This window comes from Hemitrygon akajei, chromosome 4 (assembly GCF_048418815.1).
Source record: "Hemitrygon akajei chromosome 4, sHemAka1.3, whole genome shotgun sequence".
Taxonomy (NCBI): Eukaryota; Metazoa; Chordata; class Chondrichthyes; order Myliobatiformes; family Dasyatidae; genus Hemitrygon; species Hemitrygon akajei.
Window position 1 is genome coordinate 102,106,368 of NC_133127.1, and position 25,205 is coordinate 102,131,572.

At 42.1% G+C, this 25,205-nt stretch overlaps 1 protein-coding gene across 5 annotated transcripts in view; it reads left to right on the top strand.

The window, feature by feature from the left end:
* The window catches only part of LOC140726568 (protein transport protein Sec24B-like), a 182,927-nt gene that overhangs the window by 102,905 nt on the left and 54,817 nt on the right, over positions 1-25,205 (top strand). For all 5 annotated transcript variants that reach the window (XM_073043125.1, XM_073043124.1, XM_073043127.1 and 2 more), the window contains one exon: positions 15,156-15,362. In XM_073043125.1, coding sequence (XP_072899226.1) covers positions 15,156-15,362 — 207 coding nt within the window. The remainder of the gene's footprint in view (positions 1-15,155; positions 15,363-25,205) is intronic.

Sequence of the window (25,205 nt, forward strand, 5' to 3'; positions counted from 1 at the left end):
TTGTAATTAAAGCTATAGTCTTTCCTCCAGGTATCTTCCTAACATCTGTAGATACATTAGGATTTATCATTAGTGGATTAAAGAGGTTAATGAAGCATTGTTGCCTTATACCTACTTATATAAACTCTAGTGAGAATCAGAACCAGGTTTATAATCACCAATGTGTTGCGAAATTTGCTTACTTAGCAGCAGCAGTACAACGCAATATATGAAAATATAAAAAGAGAAATAAATAAGTAAATCAATTACAGGCATTAAGTGTATATATAATAGATTAAATATAGTACAAAAGCAGAAGTGATATTTAAAAATAGGTGAGGTAGTATTCATGGGTTCAGTGTCCATTTAGGAATCGGATGTTCCTGAATCACTGACTGTGTGCCTTCAGGCTTCTGTACCTCCTTTCTGACAGTAACAATGAAAAGAGGGCACGTCCTTGGGTGATGGGGGTCCTTAATAATGGACATTGCCTTTCTGAGGCATCGCTCCTTGAAGATGTCTTGGATACTATGGAAGCTAGTACCCAAGATGGAGCTGACTAAGTGTACAACTTTCTGTAGCTTCTTTCAGTCCTGAACAGTAGTCCTCTTAACCCCCCACCCCCATAACTGACAATGATGCAGCTTGTCAGAATGCTCTCCACAGTACGTGTCCAGAGTTTTCGAGTGTTTTAGGTGACAAACAAATTCTCTTCAAACTCCTGATGAAATATAGCCGCTGTCTTGCCTTCTTTATAGCTGCATCGCTATATTAGGACCACTTTAGGTCCTCAAAGATCTAGACATCCAGGAACTTGAAATTGCTTACTTTCTTCACTTCTGATCCATTTGTGAGGATTGATTCATGTTCCCTTGTCTTGCCCTTCCTGAAGTCCACAATCATCTTACTGACATTGAGTGCAAAGTTGTTGCTGCAACACCACTCAACTAGCTGGCATATTTCGCTCCTGTACATCCTCTCATCTCCATCTGAGATTCTACCAACAATAGTTGTATCATCAGCAAACTTATTGATGGCATTTGAGCTAAACCTTGCCACACAGTGATGGGTATAGAAGGAGTAGAGCAGCGGGCTAAGTCACACCCCTGAAGTGAACCAGTGTTCATCGTCAGTGAAGAGGAGATATCAGCAATCTGCAGAGATTGTGATCTTCCAGTCAGGAAGTAAAGGATCCCATTGCAGAGGGAGGTACAGTGGCCCAGGTTCTGTAGTTTATCAATCAGGACTGTGGGAATGATGGTGTTAAAGTCTGAGCTACAGTCAATGAACATTATTCTGACATGGATGATCTAAGGCTGTGTGAAGAGCCAGTGACATTGCGTCAGCTGTAGACCTATTGTGGCAATAGGCAAATTACAATGGGTCCAGGTCCTTGCTGAGATAATTTTCCATCAGATGGCATTGTATCTCTGTTCTCATCACCTTTCTTCCTGGATAGGGCATGAATGAGCTCCTCTGGTCCTTACTTTCTAAACCACCAGTCTTTTCCTGAGCTTCCGGTTGCCTGCCACTTAATTCACCATCGCACACTTGATCTGTCCTTTCTGTCTGCGCCCTCCTGCACTGTTACAATGGGATGTAATGCAAATTTGAGGAACAGAACCTCATCTTCCAGCTGAAAATGTTGAAGCCTTCTGAATTCATTAACTTTTTCAGTTGGAGGTCATTCTTTATGCTAGTCTGTATCAGAATTGGTCAATTTTACCTGTCATCATTTTGACTTTTTTTAAAATTTCAGTTTGTGTTGTCTAACTGCTGGCATTTCCCACAACCAAGCCACACATTAAACGGAGAAAAATAGAATCTAATTCTATCTGCTAGTCTTAATGCTTCGTTCATTCATTTGTTATGTGCCATGTCATGTGATATGGGCAATCATGCTCTTTCAATAACCATGATTGTTCTTGGCAAATTTTTCTAAAGAAGTGGTCTGAGCAGCGTCTTACAAGGTTGGTGACCCCAGCCATTATCACTACTCTTCAGAGTTTGTCTTCAGAGGCTTCACATGACCCTAATCAAGGGGGAGGGGGCTAAACAGGTGCTAGCTACATCTTGTTCCAAGGTCACCTACAGATTAGCGGAGGGAAGGATTGTCTTACACTTCCTTTGGTAGAGATAGATCTCCACCTGGCCATCCTACCCTTAATGCTATATCAACTTATTTGGTCTTGATTTGACAGAAATACAGTGGATTCCAGGTAATTAAGCCTTTGGTTAAATGGGAAAGCCAGTTATTTGGGACAGCTCTTAAAGAACAAAAGCTAATCGAGAAAATAGCCAAGACTCCCTTTCCTTATTTGGGACTTGATGCTGCTTCATTGGAGCGGAAGATTGTTGCGGAATGGTTTCTAACTAGCTCCAGATGTGTGCATTTGTGTGATTGTTAGATACTACACTGCTTAGAGCAGTTTTTAAGTTGTGTCAGTTGTTTTCGATTGGTTTCAAAAGCAGTGATTTTTGTCACTGACAGTTGATGAAAAAGAAGCCATAAGACACCCATGCTGAGCTCATCGTTTTCATCAACTTTGCTGCAAGCTTCCGCCCCTCCCTTAAATACAATTGGTTAATTTCTGAGACCTCCCCCTTCTCGATCTCTCTGTCTCCATCTTTGGAGGCAAACTGTTGACTGACATCTTTTAAGTACCTACCAATTCCCACTGCTATCTTGACGATACCTCTTCCCAGCCTGTCTCCTGTAAAACGACTATTCCCTTTTCTGTGACAACGAATTCCACATATTCACTACCCTCTGGCTAAAGAAATTCTTCCTCATCTGTGTTCTAAAATAACAACTTTCTATTCTGAGGCTGTGTCCTCTGGTGCTAGATTCTCCAACCATAGGAGACATCCTCTCCATATCCACTGTACAGTTCCTTGAAAAAGTATTCGGTCTCTAACTCTTTGCTTACATAAGTGAGTAGTACAACCAGGATTTTGATCAATTTAACTGAGAACTTTTATTTGTGAATCACATGCTCCTTTTTTTCTCAGTTGAGTGCAAAAAGAATTTTTTTTTAATGCATGAAAAACTTAAAATTCAAAAATAGCACTTCAAAAGTATTCATCCCCCTTTGCTCAGTACTTAGTTGAACTGCCTCTTGCAGCTATAACAGCCATTAGTATCACAGCTTGTAAACGCCTTCTGTAGCCAGCTAAGAGTCTTACAATTGTTGTTTGGGGGATTTTCGCCCATTCTTCCTTGCAAAACGCTTCTAGTTCTGTGAGATCTTGGGCTGCCTTGCATGCACTGATCTTTTGAGGTCTATCCACAGATTTTCGATGATGTTTAGGTTGGGGGACTGTGAGGGCCATGGCAAAACCTTCAGCTTGCGCCTCTTGAGGTAGTCCATTGTGGATTTTGAGGTGTGTTTAGGATCATTATCCTGCTGTAGAAGCCATCCTCTTTTCATCTTCAGCTTTTTTACAGACTGTGTGATGTTTGTTTCCAGAATTTGCTGGTATTTAATTGAATTCATTCTTCCCTCTACCAGTGAAATGATCCTGTGCCACTGGCTGCAACACAAGCCCAAAGCATGATCGATCCACTCCCTTGTTTAACAGTTGGAGAGGTGTTCTTTTCATGAAATTCTGCACCCGTTTTTCTCCAAACATACCTTTGCTCATTGCGGCCAAAAAATTCTATTTTAACTTCATCAGTCCACAGGACTTGTTTCCAAAATGCATCAGGATTGTATAGATGTTCCTTTGCAAACTTCTGATGCTGAATTTTGTGGTGAGAAATTCATGAATTTTTTGGAGTCTGGCCCTGTGGCTCAGAAGGGTAAGAAAAGGAAGTGGAAGATAGTAGTGATTGGGGAATCTATAGTTAGGGGGTCAGAAAGGCGATTCTGTGGAAAGAAACTCAGATGGTAATTTGCCAGGGTCCGGGATGTTTCAGATCGCGTCCAAGATATCTGCAGTGGGAGGGAAAACAACCAGAGGTTGTGGTACATATTGGTACCAATGACATGGGTATGAAAAGGGAAGAGGTCCTGAAAAAAGACTACAGGGAGTTAGGAATGAAGTTGAGAAGCAGGACCACAAAGGTAGTAATCTCGGGATTACTGCCTGTGCCATGCGACAGTGAGACTAGGAATAGGATGAGGTGGAGGATAAATGTGTGGCTGAGGGATTGGAGCAGGGGGCAGAGATTCAGATTTCTGGATCATTGGGACCTCTTTTGGGGCAGGTGTGACCTGTACAAAAAGGATGGGTTGCACTTGAATCTCAGGGGAACCAATATCCTGGAGGGGATTTTTGCTAAGGCTACTGGGGAGAATTGTTGGAGGGTGGGAACTGAACTTGTGAGGTTAGCTCACAAATAGAGAAAGCTTGTAGACAGTGTGAGAGGGAGGATAGGCAGGTGTTAGAGAAGTGATGTGCTCAGACCGGAGGTTTGAGATGTGTCTATTTTAACGCAAGGAGTGTTGTGAACAAAGTGGATGAGCTTAGAGTGTGGATCTTGTTACGTACCCCGTTACTGGGTCACTTACCAGCAAAGATAGAGAGGTCCGTTGAAGTCTGATGGTACTATTTTTAACAGTATTTATTGATAAAAATACACAAAAATAATATCGATGCAAACATACAGATAATATATGTCATCAATACTAAATCTAAAAGCACGGGTATAATAATAATCAATAAGAAATAGCTCTATCGTTGTCTAGGGGATAATGTATTGTCCGATGGAAATATAAAAGTCACTCAAGTTCATTCAAGCTGCAGGCTGCAGCCTTTGGTTGGAGTCAAGAGAGAGAGTTTAAAACTTGCCCATTCCTTTTATGATGTCAATCCTTCGAGAGTCGTTGGGGCTGATTTCTCCTTTGTGTTAGCTAAAGCCGTTCTTCCGTGGTAATGCCCACCAATTCCGAGGCAAATGGAAAAGGATGCACGTGGGCTTTCCACCGGCTTTCGCTATTACGCTGTTACATGATTTCTAGCGTTTCTTCTGGTGCATCTGAAGGGGCCGTTCCCCAGACCCTCTTTTATCCCCACTCACGGGGTCTCAGATGTCAATCAGGGTGGAATGATGCCATCCCCCAACCAGCCCACGTTGCCTGAGGGCTTCCACGAAGCACAGTACTCAATACACAATTCCGTCTCCAAGAGACAATGGCCGCTTCCCGTTGCTTTGTATCGCTGAGGGCCAGGACATTTCAAACCCCTTTGTGGATTCTGCATGTCTCTCTCTCATTTCCTGGGTCTCCTGACCCAAATCAATAGTGATCCTGCGATTCTCAAAAAGGAGGGGGCCACTCTGCACCCCTCGGCCCCTCAGAGTTGGGCACAGGTGTAACAATCAGTACTTGGAGCTATGATGTGGTAGCCATTACAGAGACTTGGATGGCTCAGGGACAGGAATGGTTACTTCAAGTGCCAGGTTTTAGATGTTTCAGAAAGGACAGAGGGAGGCAAAAGAGGTGGGAGCGTAACACTGTTGATCAGAGATAGTGTCACGGCTGCAGAAAAGGTGGATGCCATGGAGGGATTGTCTACGGAGTCTCTGTGGGTGGAGGTTAGGAACAGGAAGGGGTCAATAACTCACCGGGTGTTTTTTATAGGCTGCCCAATAGTAACAGTGAAATCGAGGAGCAGATAGGGAAACAGATCCTGGAAAGGTGTAATAATAACAGAGTTGTTGTGATAGGAGATTTTAATTTCCCAAATATTGATCGTCATCTCCCTAGAGCAATGGGTTTAGATGGGGTGGAGTTTGTTAGGTGTGTTCAAGAAGGTTTCCTGACACAGTGTGCAGATAAGCCGACAAGAGGAGAGGCTGTACTTGATTTGGTATTGGGAAATGAACCTGGTCAGGTGACAGATCTCTGTGGGAGAGCATTTTGGAGATAGTGATCATAATTCTATCTCCTTTACAATAGCATTGGAGAGAGATAGGAACAGACAAGTTAGAAAAGTGTTTAATTGGAGTAAGGGGAATTATGAGGTTATCAGGCAGGAAATTGGAAGCTTAAATTGGAAACAGATATTCTCAGGGAAAAGTATGGAAGAAATGTGGCAAATGTTCAGGGGATATTTGTGTGGAGTTCTGCATAGGTACGTTCCAATGAGACAGGGAAGTTACGGTAGGGTACAGGAACCGTGTTGTACAAAGGCTGTAATAAATCTAGTCAAGAAGAAAAGAAAAGCTTACAAAAGGTTCAGAGAGCTGGGTAATGTTAGAGATCTAGAGGATTATAAGGTTAATAAGAAGGAGCTTAAGAGGGAAATTAGGAGAGCCAGAAGGGGCCATGAGAAGGCCATGGCGGGCAGAATTAAGGAAAACCCCAAGGCATTCTACAAGTATATGAAGAGCAAGAGGATAGGACGTGAAAGAATAGGACCTATCAGGTGTGGCAGTGGGAAAGTGTGTATGGAACAAGAGGAAATAGCAGAGGTACTTAATGAATACTTTACTTCAATATTCACTATGGAAAAGGATCTTGGTGATTGCAGTGATGACCTGCAGCAGACTGAAAAGCTTGAGCATGTAGATATTAAGAAAGAGGATGTGCTGGAGCTTTTAGAAAGATCAAGTTGGGTAAGTCGCCGGGACTGGATGAGATGTACCCCAGGTTACTATTGGAGGCGAGGAAGGAGATTGCTGAGCCTCTGGTGGTGATCTTTGCATCATCAATGGGGATGGGAGAGGTTCCGGAGGATTGGAAGGTTGCAGATGTTGTTCGTTTATTCAAGAAAGGGTGTAGAGATAGCCCAGGAAATTATAGACCAGTGAATCTTACCTCAGTGGTTGGTAAGTTGATGGAGAAGATCCTGAGAGGCAGAATTTATGTACATTTGGAGATTGCTGAGCCTTTGGCTAGGATCTTTATGTCCTCGTTGTCCATGGGAATGGTACCGGAGGATTGGAGGGAGGCAAATGTTGTCCCCTTATTCAAAAATGTTAGTAGGGGTAGTCCGGGTAATTATAGACCAGTGAGCCTTAACATCTGTGGTGGGAAAGCTGTTGGAAAAGATTCTTAGAGATAGAATCTATGGGCACTTCGAGAATCATGGTCTGATCAAGGACAGTCAGCATGGCTTTGTGAAGGGCAGATTGTGCCTAACAAGCCTGATAGAGTTCTTTGAGGAGGTGACCAGGCTTATAGACGAGGGTAGTGCAGTGGATGTGATCTACATGGAATTTAGTAAGGCATTTGACAAGGTACCACACGGTAGGCTTATTCAGAAAGTCAGAAGGCATGGGATCCAGGGAAGTTTGGCCAGGTGGATTCAGAATTGGCTTGCCTGCAGAAAGCAGAGGGTCGTGGTGGAGGGAGTACATTCAGATTGGAGGGTTGTGACTAGTGGTGTCCCACAAGGATCAGTTCTGAGACCTCTACTTCTTGTGATTTTATTAATGACCTGGACGTGGGGGTAGAAGGTGGGTTGGCAAGTTTGCAGACGACACAAAAGTTGGTAGTGGTGTGGATAGTGTAGAGGATTGTTGAAGATTGCAGGGAGACATTGATAGGATGCAGAAATGGGCTGAGAAGTGGCAGATGGAGTTCAACCCAGAGAAGTGTGAGGTGGTACACTTTGGAAGGACAAACTCCAAGGCAGAGTACAAAGTAAATGGCAGGATACTTGGTAGTGTGGAGGAGCAGAGGGATCTGGGGGTACATGTCCACAGATCCCTGAAAGTTGCCTCACAGGTAGATAGGGGTAGTTAAGAAAGCTTATGGAGTGTTAGCTTTTATAAGTCGAGGGATAGAGTTTAAGAGTCGCGGGGTAATGATGCAGCTCTATAAAACTCTAGTTAGGCCGCACTTGGAGTACTGTGTCCAGTTCTGGTCGCTTTACTATAGGAAGGATGTGGAAGCATTGGAAAGGGTACAGAGGAGATTTACCAGGATGCTGCCTGGTTTAGAGAGTATGGATTATGATCAGAGATTAAGGGAGCTAGGGCTTTACTCTCTGATAAAGGTATACAAGATAATAAGAGGAATAGATAGAGTGGACAGCCAGCGCCTCTTCCCCAGGACACCACTGCTTAATACAAGAGGACATGGTTTTAAGGTAAGGGGTGGAAAGTTCAAGGGGGTTATTAGAGGAAGGTTTTTTACTCAGTGAGTGATTGGTGCGTGGAATGCACTGCCTGAGTCAGTGGTGGAGGCAGATACACTAGTGAAATTTAAGAGACTACTAGACAGGTATATGGATGAATTTCATTTGGGTTATATGGGAGGCAGGGTTTAAGGGCCAGCACAATGTTGTGGGCTGAAGGGCCATATTGTTCTATGAAAAACTACAGTGTCATAATTCTACATGCTGATGCATGCCCTTCGCTTATCAAGCTTTCCTACAATACTACTTGCATTGAAATATACACAACTCATAACTTTAGCCCCACTATGCTCAACTATAAGGAGTTTGTATGTCTCAGAAATGCAGTGTCCATTATTAAGGGCCTCCAGCACCCAGGGCATGCTCTTTTCTCACTGTTACCATCAGGTAGGAGGTACAGAAGGCTAAAGGCAGATACTCAGCGATTCAGGAACAGCTTCCTCCCCCCTGCCATCCAATTCCTAAATAGACATTAAATCTTTGGACACTACCTCACTTTTTTTTAATATACAGTATTTCTGTTTTTGCATGTCTTTTAAATCTATTCAATATATGTAATTGATTTACTTGTCTATTGATTATTATTATTATTTTTCTCTCTGCTAGATTATGTATTGCATTGAACTGCTGCTGCTAAGTTAACAAATTTCACGTCACATGCCGGTGATAATAAACCTGATTCTGATTGTTCTACGAGTCTGTGGTGGCCAGTGCTATCATGTTTGCTGTTGTGTGCTGGGGCAGCAGGCTGAGGGTAGCAGACACCAACAAAATCAACAAACTCATTCGTAAGGCCAGTGATGTGGGGGGTGGAACTGGACTCACTGACAGTGGTGTCTGAAAAGAGGATGCTGTCCAAGTTGCATGCCATCTTGGACAATGACTCCCATCCACTCCATAATGTACTGGTTAGGCACAGGAGTACATTCAGCCAGAGACAAACTTTACAACTCCTCCCTTGGAGTGTCAGACAACCTGAGCCAATAAGCTGGTCATGGACTTATTTTTTCCACTTGGCATGATTAACTTACTATTATTTAATTATTTATGGTTTTATATTGCTATATTTCTTCACTATTCTTGGTGGTGCGGCTGTAACGAAACCCAATTTCCCTTGGGGTCAATAAAGTATGTCTGTCTGTCTGTTCTGATTTTCAATTCCTGACATTATGTAGGCTTAACAACATGAAGGCATCTGAACTTGAGGTGGTTAATGGGGATTTCTTGCAGATGGGGATAGTTGTGTATTTAATATTTCAGTAATATTTGAGTGATATTGTAAATATACTGTTTGATTCTGCATTCTTTGTTGTTTACATAGTTCATCACAGGTTAAATGTAAAAGTATGTGAATGGCATATATCATTATGCCACCACACAGCTCACTAAAGTAAAACTCAGCTCCTGGATCCCATGTTTCTGGAGTTACAAAATAGAACAGGGATGTCTGCTTTAGAGCAAAAGTGTTACTGGATGTCTTTCCTGCTGCTGCCTACAAGGAGTTTGTATGTTCTCCCCATGATCGACTGGGTGCTCCGGTTTCCTCCCACTATCCAAGGACGTATCAGTTAGTAGGTTAATTGGTCATTGTAAATTGTCTCATGACCAGGCTAGGTTTAAATGTGGGGATTGCTGGGCTGCATGGCTTGAGGGGCCAGAAAGGCCTATTCCACACTGTATCACTATGTAAATAATATGAAGACAGATAAATCCCCAGGAGCTGATCAGGTATATCCAAGAACACAGTATGAAGCTAGAGAAGAAATTGGGGAAGGCCTGGCTGAGATGCATGCATAAAAGGCCAGGCAGCAGCTATGGAAAAGAGTAATGGGTCGACTCTTCATCAGGTCTAGGCCTGGAACATTGACTGTTGACTCTTTTCCATAGATGCTGCCTGACTTGCTGAGTTCCGCCAGCATTTTGTGTGTGCTGCTTTGGATTTCTAGCATCTGCAGATTTTCTTGTGTTTGAGAGATAAGTGCTGGAAGACAGGAGGCTAGCAAAATGTTCTGCCTTTATCTAAGAAGGACTGCAGAGAAAATCCTGGGAACTGTAGACCAGTAGCCTAACAACTGTGGTAGGTAATACTCGAGGGAATTCTCAGGGATAAGATATATAAGCATTTGGAATGACAGGAATTGATTAGAGAGAGTCAGCAAGGCTTTGAGTGTAGGTGATGTGTCTCATAAATTTGATTATTTTGAAGAATAACTAGAAGGTTGATAATGGCAGGTCAGTAGACGTTGTCTATATGAAATTCAGTAAGGTTCAGCATGGTAGGCTCCTAAGGAAAGCTAGATCACATGGGATCCAGGGAGAATGAGCTAATTCAAAGTTCAGGGATTCACTTTCTTGCAGGGATTCAGTGGAACAGAGAAATACAATAGAATCAATGAAAAACTACACAAAGATTGGCAAATAAGCAACGTAAAAGGAAGACATACTGTGCAAATAAAAAAAAGATATGTAAATAAATAATACTGAGGATATGAGTTGTAGAGTTCCTGAAAGTGATTCCAATTGACAGTGGTGTGTTGGTGCTAGGTGTTCAGTCAATGATTTGGATAAAAAGACATCCGTTTGCTGATGACACTAAACTAGGTAGTATCACTAACAACAATGATGGTTATCAGCATTTACACAGGGTACTTGATCAGCTGGGTAAGTGTGCCAAGGTGGGACAAATAGAATTTATTTCAAGTAACTGCAAGGTATTGAATTTTGGGAAGGCAGATCAGGGTATGACATTCACAGTGAACTGTTGGCCCTGGGGAGCTTTGTAGAACAGAGGGATCTAGATATGCAGGTTCAAGGTTTCCTGAAGGTGATGCCACAGATAGACAGGTTAGCAAAGGAGGGTCTTAGCAGTTGGCCTTCTTCATTCAGGGTTTTGAATGTAGAAGAGAGATGTTATGTTGCAGATGTACAAGACATTGGTGAGGCTGCTTTTACAATATTGTGGTTGCTTTGCAGATAGCAAAGATGTCATTTAGGTGATGTTGATGGAACTTGAGGGTCTGGGTTATAGAGAGAGGTTGAGGTGGTTGGAACTGATTGAGGGGTGATCTTACAGATGTGTATATGAGCAGCATAGAAAGAGCTAGTGACAGGCTCCTTACCCAAGGGCAGTGAATCAAGAACTGAAGGGCAGAGATTGAATAGAAAGTAAGAGCAAGCCTTTTCACCCAGATAATGATACATATATGGAATTAGTTGCCAGAAAGAATGGTTGAGGCAGATTCGTGAACAGCATTTAAAAGGTACTGGAGCAGGTACATGGATAGAAATGTTGCAAAAGCAGACAAACCTCTCGTCCTCTCAACCTCATCAGTGTAGTCAATACGTTTGGCAGCAGCATGGCTACAGGAGCTGCCAGGAGGATGTTCAATGATGTCCAGCCACCTCAGGTACTCCACTCCAGATTTGCTGTCTGGTTTTACTCCCATAATCTTCATCTCTCCCAAGGCTGCCCACAAGGCAATGGGGCTGTTGACCCATAGCTGGAGATCTGGTTTACAACCACCAAGGCCTGTCCACACACTGGTGGGCCTGTGTGCTATGTGTGTTCCAAATGTAGCCTCACCGTTAACTTATAAAATTGCAACTGATAATTGCATTTGGCAAAACATGAAGGAAGTTATAGAGCATATTTAAATTTGTGTCTGCTGGAATGTGAGGGAGAAATATTCAGCTGAGACAGTAGTTAGTAATTCTTTCTGTATCAAGGCAATGTGAGTGTCATACTAATCAGCAGTGAATGTAAGTTTGCATTCATGGGAGAGTTGATGAGAGACAATTTATTTTTATATATATATATCTTGTTGGCTGCTTGAGTATTGAGGAACCACTTCATTCCTTCTGGATCACATTATAGGTGTACATTATGAGAATACCATTCTCAACTACCTCTGCTTTCAAGATTCCTACCCAAAGGAATGTATTTGAATACAGTTTAGAAAATAGAGATACTGTTAAAATTGTGTGCAAACTTTATGAACTTTAAGTTTGGATTTTAAATTTTTATCCCTTTAAATTTCCACATGGCCCTGCATCTCAGTTGCTAGTTTTGTAGCATTAACATCTCTGAAAACCAGTGTGTCTCGTATGCATGCAGCCCAGGAGTGGCTGTCAGGATGCCTCTATTGACTTAAGTTGCCACTCATGTTTGTTGCTGTCTGCAGCATTCTGCTATTAGTTTAAAGTGTTCTGTTTTGCTGTAGAGCTGCCCATTTGATATTTTCCCTTTCCTACATTAAAAAAAACATAATTATGTCAATTATACAATAAAATCAATGCCATTTTATTAAATAATTTGATGTATGCATGACACTCATATTTATTTTCTGAATTATTGCTATTCATATGCAGCTTGCTCAAAAATGCATATTCAAAATGAGGGGTAACGTTAGTTGACTGCTTGTAATTCTCCAAGCTTAGACATGAGTATCTGTAGTATTTATTACAGTGATTTAGGCAGGTATAATAACAGCATTCTAAAATCAATCTCAGAATCAGGTTTACTATCATCGGCATATATCATGAAATTTGTTGTTTTAGAGCAGCAGTACATTGCAATAAATGATGAAAACTATAAATTACAATAAGAAGTATGTATAAAAAAGAGAAATGAAATTAAATAAGTAGTCTAAAAAGAGAGGGAAAAACTACTGAGGTAATGTTCATGGGTTCTTTCAGAAATCTAATGGCGGAGGGGAAGAGCTGTACCCGAAATGTTGAGTATGAGTCTTCATGCTCCTGTACCACAACCTTGATGGTAGCAATGAGAGGAGAGCATGTCCTGGGTGGTGGGTCACTCAGATAAGTCAATATGGACAAATGGGACAAGATTAAGATGGCAATTTTGATCAGCAATGATGTGTTGAGCCATATTCTGTGATGTATTATTCTGTCCATAACTGATTGTTAGTGTTATCACCTAAAATGGAATTTGTATATAAAATCCTTGATATTTTTTTTTTAAATGTGCATGAATTGATCTTTTAGTTTGCATTTCTTGGCACCTTCGAAATCGCATACAAACATTGGGTTGTTAGGTCCACGTCTCTAAAAAGCTAACAATCTAGCAATATATACAGCAACTTTGGTATTATGGGGTGGCATGGTGGTGTAGTGGTTAGTGCAATCCTTTACATCGCTGGCAGTAAGATTATTTCCCACCACAGTCTGGAGGACTTTGTACATTCTCCCTTTGACTGTGTGGGTTTCCACCAGGTGCTCCGGTTTCCTCCCACATTCCTTGCTAATAAATGTTTGGGTTAGTGAGTTGTGGGCATTTTCTGTTGGTGCTGTAAGTGTGGCAACACGTGTGTCCTTGATGTTTTGATGCAAATGATGCATTTCACTGTATGTATATGTGACAAACCGGCCCGAAACGTCGACAGCGCTTCTCCCTATCGATGCTGCCTGGCCTGCTGTGTTCTACCAGAAATTTGTGTGTGTTGTTTGAATTTCCAGCATCTGCAGATTTCCTCGTGTTAATTCTTTATCTGTTTAGAGGCTGAAAATTATTCTGTGTGTCTTCCCATTTCCAGACAAAGGTATTGAACGTGCATTGTCAGTAACTGAAATCGGTGTTCTTGCTTTGCACAGTTCAGTTATTGTCTCATAAACTAGGCGGCCTATCAAGGGAGTCCTTAAATCATTTCTATCAATCTTGAGTCTGTAGGAAAGAAAATATGCCCATTACTTATAAACAAAACCTGGTTCACACAAATGCCCTGTGGGGATTTTGGGTGCGTAAACACCTTTATACGTACTTTTTTAATGTTGTTTCAGACATTTTCCTCTCTGATACAAGTCCTGGGGTAAAACCTGTCAAAACACTGAAAGGAGGAGCTAACAGTTTTAGGTTTTAAAATGTAGGGAAAAAAGATCATCTAGTAAAGGAGTAAAAAAACAAGCATGAAGAAAATCAGCTTTTATTTCCCATGTGTGTAATTACCTCAGGAGGCAGCTGCATTACTGGATACATAAATATGTTGCCCTATTTTGCATCTTGTTGTGAGCATCATTTTGTGTACCCAAAACCTTTTGCTTGTCTTCCAGCACCTCTCAAATAACATAACAAGCAGAGTGATTCTGATGCATTTAGGTGTGTAAAGCAGTGTGAGCATATTTTGTTCATGACAGAGCTTATAAGATAATTACCTTAAGAGCAGAACTTGCAGCTGCCCACATGTACGGTGGCTTTTAGGCAAAAATCTCAAGGTATTAGTAATCCTCTGTTGTGTTTTGCCCACTGTAGACAATTTACAACATGTGTGAATAGACCAAGTAACAAAGATGGATTTTTAACCAAGCAAATCTGGGAATCCTTAAGTGCGATGTACACAGTCAAAACCGGGAAGTGTCTAACTTAGAATCAAAAACCTGTAGTTATCTGAAATAGAAACAAAATATTGTAGACATTCAACAGATCAGAAGACATCTGTGGTGAGAGCAACTTAACGTTCCCTTCCATCAGAATGGAAGATGCATGTAATTTAGTTCATTGTAAAGTCATGTGCATTGTGCAAAACAAGGGAAAAGAAGCTGAGATCAAATGACAAAAATTTTTTTTAAACATCTCCAGCTATTTCTATGTTTCTATTAAAGTCTGGAGCAATGGGACTCTTGAATTTTCTGTGTTACAGGATTTTCTTGACAAATTAATATTTATGAAATCAATTGCTTTATCCCTACTTGAATGAATTTGCCCTAGCTTCTTTTGACATGCTTATTGAGTAACAAGAAATTCCATATAGGGAATTTAGTGAGCCAAGTCTCTGTGGAGAAGCAATGCAAGCCAAGCAGAAACTTAAAGATTTAACATGAGTGCATTGATGTCCAGTTTACCTCTTTACCTCATCATTATTGTCAGCATGAAATGTGATATTTGCATTTCAATGAAAATCTCCTTTTCTGGAAAGCATACAGAGTTGCTGGTGTGATGACAAGCAACTTGTTTAGGCAATTGTCATATTCTGTGTTACTGAGGGAAATAATTGTAGATTTTTGTGAAAGATTTGTGTTAATAGGTTTGCTTATTCTGAGAAGTCTGAAATGTACTTTTCATTTTTCTTTTGCAGCTTGTTAAAGATTTACTGAAAGTGCTACCCACGATATTCACTAGCACAAGAGAGACCCATAGTGCACTGGGACCAGCTCTGCAGGCTGCATTTAAACTTATGTCTCCTACAGGAGGGCGCATATCTGTGTTCCAGACACAGTTACCGTCTATCGGTGTGGGTCGACTGTTTTCAAGAGAAGATCCTAACCAGCGATCCACCATAAAGGTAACTAAACTTGCAGCCAAAGAGAAACAAATCTTGCATCAAACATAATGTAAAGGTGATATTTTTAATTTCCGTAGTTTTAGTCACCTGAAGTCAAGAAGCCTTGGCAGCTCTGTGTCATTTCAATATTTTTTGAGATCTTTAGACACCAAAAGTAAACGGAGAACGTTTGATAAGTTAAGATGTTGCCTCATAAATGGTTCTATGATCATTAAAATTGATAAGAGTAAGAGTGGGAGACCTAGAACTGATTTGAGGTAGATCCACGCTGCTTCAGGCCTACCCCCTCCCCTATCTCTATTACTGGGCTTCGGCCCTCTCTTCCCCCCCATTCCTGATGAAGGGTCTTGGCCTGAAACGTTGGCTACTCTTTTCTCACGGATGCTGCCTGACCTGCTGAGTTCTTCCGGCATTATGTACGTATTCTTTGATCCACAGCATCTGCAGTTGTATTTTTGTGTTTTAACCCCATACACATGCCTTCTCACCATATCCTTTGATGTTCTAACCAATCAGAAAACAATCAACTTCTGCCTTAATATACACATGGACTTGGCTTCCACTGCAGTCTGTGGCAAAACATTCCACAGATTCGCTACTCTCTGGGTAAAAAGAATTCCTCCTTACCTCTGTTCTAAAAGGTCGCTCCTCAATTTTGAGGCTGTGCCCTCTAGTTCTGGACACTCCCACCATAGGAAACACCCTTTCCACATTTAGCCTATCTAGTCCTTTCAACATTTGGTAGGTTTCAGTGAGATCCCCTTCCCTGCATTCTTCTAAATTCCAGTGAGTACAGGCTTAAAGTTGCCAAACGTTTCTCATATGTTAACCCCTTCATTCCCAGAATCATCCTTGTGAACCTCCTCCAGACTACCTCCAATGACAACACACCCTTTCAAGATATGGGGCCCAAAAAGGTTACGTTGGCAACGTTGCTTCATATTCTATTGCTGGGACTCCTTAATTTCATAAGGCAGAATTCTCCCAGACGGTTCAAAGGCCTAATTTAATGTCAGAGAAATGTATACAATATTCATCCTAAAATGCTTTTTCTTCGCAAACATCCACGAAAACAGAGAAGTGCCCCAAAGAATGAATGACAGTTAACCGTAAGAACCCCAAAGTTTCTCCCCCCCCCCACTCCCCACTCACACACGTAAATGGCAGCAAGCAATGATCCCCCTCTTCCCCCCAGGAAAAAAAGCGCACTCGCTACTGAGCACAAGTGTGAGCTAGGCAATAGCAAAGACACAGACCTTGCAGTTACACCAAAGACTATCGCATTTCATCTGCCATTCAACAAACCACAGGTTCTCTCTCTCCCTAATAAGGGAGAGGGAGGTATCCCCCATTTTCACAGCGAGCAGGGGATATTACAACAACCCACTGGTTTATGATGTTACAAAGTCCGTTTTGTTGCTTTTGACAAGCTCTGTGCCCGAAGATCGCAAAGATCTTGGGTCTTCAGACCCACAGCAAAAGATTTTCCGGCCTCTCCTGCCGTGGCACTGACCCTTGATCCACCTGCCTCCAGAGCCCCGAGATCTTAGGCTTTCAAATACGAGTTGGACTCTCAGGCCGAACAACAATGGCCAGTCCTGAAACCCCAAGAATGGGTCCCATTCCCGCAAAGAACCGAAGTCTGCGTGTAACTCCAGGTCAGGGTCTTCAAAAGAACCCTGAAAGGGAAAAATAAAGATACTAAAGATGGAAATAGAGCTGTTTCCGAAGATTTAAGCAAAGGAGTTGCTGTTTAGCACCATCTTAACTCCGTCTCCAACTTAGGGGTTAAGTTTGCCGTGTATGTTGCATGTTACATTGTACATTATTACGTTTTGGGGAGTCGTTTTTTTTTCTGATATATATACAGGATGTCACCATTGGCTTGCGGGAAAATAAAGCGTATATTAGAAGTAATTACACTCGTGTCGATTTTTGCCAACACTCCTACACTATTCCTCTTGAAATAAATGCCAACATTGCATTTTCCTTCTTTACCATAGACTCAGACTGTAAATTAACCTTCTGGGAGTCCTGCATGAGGGCTCCTATGTCCTTCTGCACCTCTGATGTTTGAACCTTCTCCCCATTTAGATAATGGTCCATGCTATTGTTCCTTTTACCAGAATGCATTATCATACATTTTCCAACACTAATTCCATCTGCCTTTTTTTGCTGATTCTTCCACTTTATCTAAGTCCTGCTGCAATTGCATTGCTTCCTCAGCATTACATACCCCTACGCCTATCTTCATATCATCCGCAAACTTTGCCACAATTCCATTATTCAAATCATTAACACAGTGTGAAAAGTAGCAGTCCCAATACTGACCCTTAAGGAACACCACTAGTCACCGACAACCAACCAAGAAAGGCCCCTTTTACTCCCACTCACTGCCTCTTGCCTGTCAGTCATTCCTCTATCCATGCCAGTACCTTTCCTGGATTTGATCTTGTTAAGCAGTCTTGTGTGTGGCACCTTACCAAACTCTTGGAAATCCAAGTAAATGACATCCACTGCCTCTCCTTCGTCCACCCTGCTTGTTACTTCCTCAAAGAACTCCAACAGATTTGTCAGACAAGATTTCCCTCTACAGAAACAATGCTGACTTTGACTTATTTTATCATTAGTCTCCAAGTATCTAATCCTTAAAGATGAACTCTAACACTTTCCTGAGATTAGGCTAACTGGCCTATAATTTCCTTTCTTTTGCCTTCTCCCCTCCTTAAAGAGTGGAATGGCATTTGCAATCTTCCAGTCCTCCTGGATCATGCCAGAATCAAGTGATTCTTCTTGAAAGATCATGACCAATGCATCCATTATCTCTTCAGCAACCTCTCTCAGGACTCTGGCATGTAGTCCATCTGGTTCAGGTGACTTATCCACCTTAAGACCTTACAGTTGCCTAGCAGATTTTCCTTTGTAATAGCAATGGCACTCACTCCTGCTCCCTGACACTCATGGACCTCTGGCACACTACTAGTGTCTCCCGCAGTGAAGACTGATGCAATGTACCCATTATATTTATCTGCTATTTCTTTGTCCCTCATTACTACCTCACTAATATCATTTTCCAGTGGTCCAATATCAACTCTCACCTCCCTTTTACTCTTTATATAACTGAAAAACTTTTGGTATCCTGCTTTATATTATTGGCTAGTCTCCCCCCATATTTAATCTTTTCCCTTATAGCTTCTTTAATTGTGTTTGGTTGGATTTTTTTTTTTAAAAGTCCCAATCATCCAACTTCCCACTCACTTTTGCTACCTTACATACCCTTTCCTTGGCTTTTGTGCAGTCCTTAACTTCCCTTGTCAGCCACAGTTGCCTACCCCTGCCATTTGAGAACAACTACTTCTGGGGGACATATCTATCCTGTGCCTTGTGAACTATTCCCAGAAACTTCAGCCATCTCTGCTCTGTGGTCATCCCTGTCAATATCCTCCTCCAATCCATCTGCGCAGGTTCCTCCCTTATGCCTCTGTAATTCCCTTTATTTCATTGCAATACTGATACATGTGACTTGTGCTTCTCCCTCTCAAATTGCAGTATGAATTCAAATATATGATCACTGCCTCCTAAAGGTTCCTTTACATTGAGCTCCCTAATAAGATCTGGGTTGTTATACAACACCCAATCTAAGATAGGCTTTACCCTTACTACAAGCCTTTTCCAGCTCCCTTTGCAATCTCAGCTCCACATCTTGGCTAATATTTGGAGGCCTTTATATAATTCCCATAATGTTTTATTTTTTACCCTTACAGTTTCTTAATTCCACCCACAAAGATTCAACATTCTCTGACTCTGTCATCTCTTTCCAAAGATGTAATTCCATCTCTTACCAACAGAGCCACACCACCACCTATGTCTTCTTGCCTGTCCTTTCAATGCAAAGTATATCCTTTGATGTTAAGCTCCCAACTATGGCCGCCTTTTTCGGTCATGACTCAGCAATGTGACAACGTCATACCAACCAATTACTAATTGCGCCACAAGTTCATCCACCTTATTCCAAATGCTACATGCATTTAAATACAGCACGCTCAGTCCTGCATTCTTCACCCTTTTGAATTTTGCCTCTGTGGCACAATTTAACTCTTTGCATTTGTACCCAGTCATTTGCTTGTCCGTCCTTATGTTCATGTTGCACTCATCATGCACTTGTAAACCTGCTGGTTCATCCTCAGCTCTATCATACTGGTTTCCATTCCCCTGACATGTTAGTTTAAACCCCTCTCAACAGCTCTAGTAAACCTGCTGGCAACCCTGAGATTCATCTTCAGGTGACGATTCACAGTAAGTACAAGGAATATGATAGAGTCAATGAAGAACCAACAGGACGAGCAAATGATCAATGTGCAAATACAAAAAGAAATTAAAAATGAAAAAAATAATAAATAAATTAGCAAAAAATATCAAGAACGTCAAATGAAAAGTTTTTGAAAGTGAGTCTGTAGGTTGTGATATCAGTTCAGTGATGGGATGAGTGAAGTTAGCCCCTCTGGTCCAAGAGCTGGATGGATAATGACTGTTGCTGAACCTGGTGGTGAGGATCTTGAGGGTCCTGTACACTACTTCCTGATGGCAGCAGAGAGAATGGCCTGGATAGTGGGAATCTTTGATGATGGAAGCTGCCTTACTGTAGATGTGCTCAGTTATGGGCAGGGCTTTATCTGTGATGAACTGGGCTGTGTATCCACTTTTGTATGCTTTTCTGTTCAACAGCATTGGTGTTTTCATAGCTGGCCATAATCCAACCAGACAATATATTCTCCACTGTACATCTATAGAAGTAAGATAAATCTAACCCTTCCCTCCTCTGTAGTCATCTTTTCTATCATCTATGTACTTTTCTGAGAGTTTCTTAAGTGACCCAAATGTATTTGCCTCTGGCAGGGTTTCCATGCACTCACCTCTCTCTGACTTTACTCCAATCATCTTAAAATTATGCCTCTTTGTATTAGCTGCTTCTACCCTGGAAAAAAGTCTTTGGCTATCCACTCTAGCAACACACAGAAAATGCTGGTGGAACGCAGCAGGCCAGGCAGCATCTACAGGGAGAAGCACTGTCGACGTTTCAGGCCGAGACCCTTCGTCAGGACTGACAATTTTGAGGGATCTACGGATGTGAACTCCAAGATTGCTCTGTTTCTGCGGAATCATGCCATTAACCCTGTATTCTGCCTTCAAATTTGATCTTCCAAAGTGAATCATTTCACACTTCTCCGGGTTGCACACCATCTGCTATTTCAAAGCCATCTGTTGTGCATCCTGTCAATGTCCTTTTGTAACCTATGACAACCTTTTACACTGTCCATAACTCCACTAACTTTTGCGTCATCTGCAGTTTTACAAATCCAATCTTCTACTTCCTCGTGAAAGTCCTTTAATAAGGTTAAGCAACACAGGCTAAGATTCTGGGCTATCTGCTCCATTGTTTTATTGACAAACAGTGTGGAACAGGCCCTTTCATCCCTTCGAGTCACGCCTCCCAGTTTCATCTGAGCCAATTCATAATCACCAACTGGTACATCTTTAGACTGTGGGAAGAAACCGGAGCACCCAGAGGAAACCCATGGGGAAAAGCGCTTACAGGCAGCGGCAGGAATCGAACCCAGGTCACTGCATCTGTAAAGCGTTGAGCTAACCGCTATGCTACCATGCCGCCTCAGAAGCATACATGCAATTCTGAAGATTTATTCACTTCTAAAGATATTAGCTAATTTTTATATATCCATTCTCTACTTATCACTTCCAGTTAAAGTTCCTCCTTGGATTAGAGATTCATTTCATCTCTTGCTTCTGTGAATACAGATGAAAAACATTCTCTTGGAAATACACCTCTTTTGCCTACGCACATAGGCTCTTACTGCAGTCTTTTATAAGGAAATATTTCCTCCTTTGTTTTCCCCCTTCTATTCATACTACATATAAATATATTAAAAGTTCACCTTCGTAGATGTTACCTACCAATATTTTTTTTTCTATCCTCTTTGCTTTTCTAACTTTGACTTTCATTTCATTCCTGCATTTTATACAGTCCTCTAGGGAGTCTACATTGTTACCTTCTCTCTTTGTCTTTAGGTTCTTTTCTACCCTCTCCTGCCTGTGATATTCAAGAGAGGATATATTTGGAATTCTCCTTTCTTCTTTAGTTTGCCATGTACTGATTAAGAAAAACAATTTCAAGATTTCTTCACCTTTTCTACTCTTTTCAAGCAGTTGAAATTTGTTTCCAACAAACTGATCCCAATGACCCATAAATCTGAAGCTCTCCTTTTATCTCTTCAATTGCTATCCTTTCTCCAATTATCTTTTAGGTCTGTCGCTGAAAATAACATGGAGGTAACAGCTGTTTCCCCTCAGCCCTTGTATTCTTCTCCGTAATTCCCATCCTTTGTTGCTATTGCTATCCTTCCCTCCCTAATCTGGCTCCATCGTAAACCCCTTCTCGACTGGATACACCAATTACTTGCTAGCTTCTGCCATGCCTCTTTATACAAACTCCCTTTTACATTCTTCATAAGAGCAGAATTAGGCCGTTTGACCCATCGACTCTTCTCCTCCGTTTTGTTGTGGCTGATCCTCTCAGCCCCAATGTCCTGCATTCTGTATCCCTTCATGCCCAGACCAATCACGAACCAATCAACTTCTCCCTTAAATATACATACTTGGCTTTCGCAGCTGCCTGTGGCAAAGAATTTCACAGATTCACCAATTTCTGGCTAAAAAAATTCCTCCACACCTTCATTCTAAAAGGATACCCCTGTACTCTGAGGCTGTGTGCTCTGGTCCTGGACTCTCCCACCATGGAACACATCCTCTCCACAACCTAACCCTAACCCTACAGTGCCCTATCCACCATAGCACCTCATAGCTCACCACACCAAACTCCGCAACCCTGCCTCTCCCACCCCACATATACATCTGTCACTCCTACCCTCAAACCTAATCCTAAAGTGCAAGGGGACACACACCCCTACTAACCCCAAGCACACACCGATTAACCTTGGCCACACCTACACAAACCCGATGACTTGTGTAAGGAGGGGCATGATCCAATAAAAGCAAGTGTTGCACCTGGTTAATGAAGGCGTGGGCCAGATCAAAGTGGCAGGGTTGCGTGACACTGAATCTCAAGTGACGAGATCAAGAAGCACAAGAGGGCTGAATCGCCCACTGCCCGAATAATCACAACCTGGAGACCTCATCCTTAATAATCGACTCCAGCATTTTCCCAACCACAGACTAACTATAGTTTCCTTTCTTCTGTCTCTCTCTCTTCTTGAAGAGTGGAATGACATTTAAAAAATTCCAGTTTTCTGGAACGTTCTAGAATCTAGTGATTCTTGAAAATCTTTACTAATACCGCCACGATCTTTCAACCACCTCTTTCAGAACCCTGGGGTGTACACCATTTGGTCCAGGTGATTTATCCACCTTCAGACCTTTCAGTTTCCCAAGGACCTTCTCTCTAGTTATGGTAACTTCACACACTTCATGACCCCTGACACCTGGAACTTCCTCCATATTGCTAGTGTCTTCCACAGTGAAGACTGATGCAAAACAATTATTTGGTTCATCCACCATTTTCTTGTCCAGCATTAATATCTCTCCAGTATCATTTTCCAGTGGTTCAATATTCACTCCCGCCTCTCTTTTACACTTTATGAAACTTTTGGAAAGCATCAAGTTGGATGGGTCTCCAGGACCAGATGCGATGTACCTGGGGCTGCTGTGGGAGGCAAGGGAGGAGATTGCTGAGCCTCTGGCAGTAATCTTTACATCATCGTTGAGGATGGGAGAGATTCAGGAGGATTGGAGGGTTGCAGATGATGTTCCCTTATTCAGGAAAGTGAGTAAGGATGGCCCGGGAAATTGTAGACCAGTGAGTCTCACTTCAGTGGTTGGTAGGTTGATGGAGAGGATCCTGAGAGGCAGGGTTTATGAACATTTGGAGAAGCATAATACGATTAGGATTAGTCAGTGTGGCTTTGTCAAAGGCAGGTCATGCTGTTACATGCCTGATTGAGTTTTTTGAGGATGTGACTAAACACATTGATGGTGGAGTAGTGGATATGGTGTGTATGAATTTCGGCAAGGCATTTGATAAGGTATCCCATGCATGGCTTATTGAGAAAGTAAGGAGGCATGGGATCCAAGGGGACATTGCTTTGTGGATCCAGAACTGGCTTGCCCACAGAAGGTAAAGTGTGGTTGTAGATGAGTCATATTCTGCATGGAGATTGGTGACTGGTTGTGTGCCTTGGGGATCTGTTCTGAGACCCCTACTCTTCGTGGTTTTTATGAATGAACTGGATGGGGAGCTGGTGGGATGGGTTAGTGAATTTGCTGATGGTTGGGGGTGTTGTGGATACTATGGAGGGCTGTCGGAGGTTGCGGTGGGATGTCGATGGAATGCGGAGCTCAGCTGAAGAGTGGCAGATGGAGTTTGGTCTGGATAGGTGTGAGGTGGTTCATTTTGGTAGGTCAAATATGATGACAGAATATAGTACTAATGGTAAGACTCATGGCAGTGTGGAGGATCAGAGGGAGCCTGGAGTCTGAGTCCATAGGACACTCAAAGCTGCTACGCAGGTTGACGGTGTGGTTCAGAAGGCATATGGTGTATTGGCATTTATCAACTGTGTTCAAGAGCTGAGAGGTAATGTAGGACCCTGGTCAGACCCTACTTGGAGTACTGTGCTCAGTTCTGGTCTCTTCACCACAGGAAGGATGTGGAAGCCATAGAAAGGGTGCAGAGGAGATTTACAAGGATGTTGCCTGGATTGGGGAACATGCCTTATGAGAATAGGTTGAGTGAACGCAGCCATTTCTCCTTGGAGCGAAGGAGGATGAGAGGTGACCTGATAGATGATGAGAGGCAGTGATCTTGTGGATAATCAGAGGCTTTTTCCCAGGGCTGAAATGGCTAACAGGAGAGGGCACAGTTTTAAAGTACTTTGAAGCAGGTACAGAGGAGGTGTCAGGGGTAAGTTTTTTACTCAGAGAGTGGTGAGTGTGTGGAATGGACTGCCAGCAATGGTGGTGGAGGCGGATACAATAGGGTCTTTTAAGAGACTCCTAGATAGGTACATGGAGCTTAGAAAAATAGAGGACTATGGGTAACCCTAGGTAATTTCTAAAGTGAGTACGTGTTCAATACAGCATTGTGGGCTGAAGGGCCTGTATTGTGCTGTAGGTTTTCTATGTATCTGAAGAATCTTTTGGTATCCTCCTTAATAATATCGGTAACTTGCTTTCACATTCCATCATTACCTTCTTAATGAGTTTTTTTTAGTTACCTTGTGTTGGTTTTTAAAAGCTTCCCAATCCTCTAACTTCCCAGTAATTTTAGCTCTATTATGTGCCCTCTCTGGCTTTTATGTTGGCTTTGAATTCCCTTGTTAGGCAGGGTTGTGTCATCTTGTTCGGAATACTATTTGTCTTTGGGATAAATGTATATCTTGTGCCTTTTGAATTTCTTCCAGAAATTCCAGCCATTGCTGCTGTGCTGTCATTCCTGCCAGTGTTCTTTTTAAATCATTTCTGGCCGAATCCTCTCTCTTTCCTCTGTAATTCCCTTTACTGTAATGTTGATACATGTGACTTTAGCTGCTGCTTCTCAAACTTCTGGGTGAATTTGATCACATTATGATCACTTGCCCCTCAGTGTTCTTTTACCTTAAGCTCTCTAATCAATTCTGGTTTATTGCAGAATCCTGGATAGTTGACCCCCTAGTGAGCTCAACCACGAAGTGCTCTAAAAAGCCATCTCACAGGCATTCTAGAAAACCAACCTAATTTTCCCGATCTACCTGCATATTGAAGGCCCCCATGACT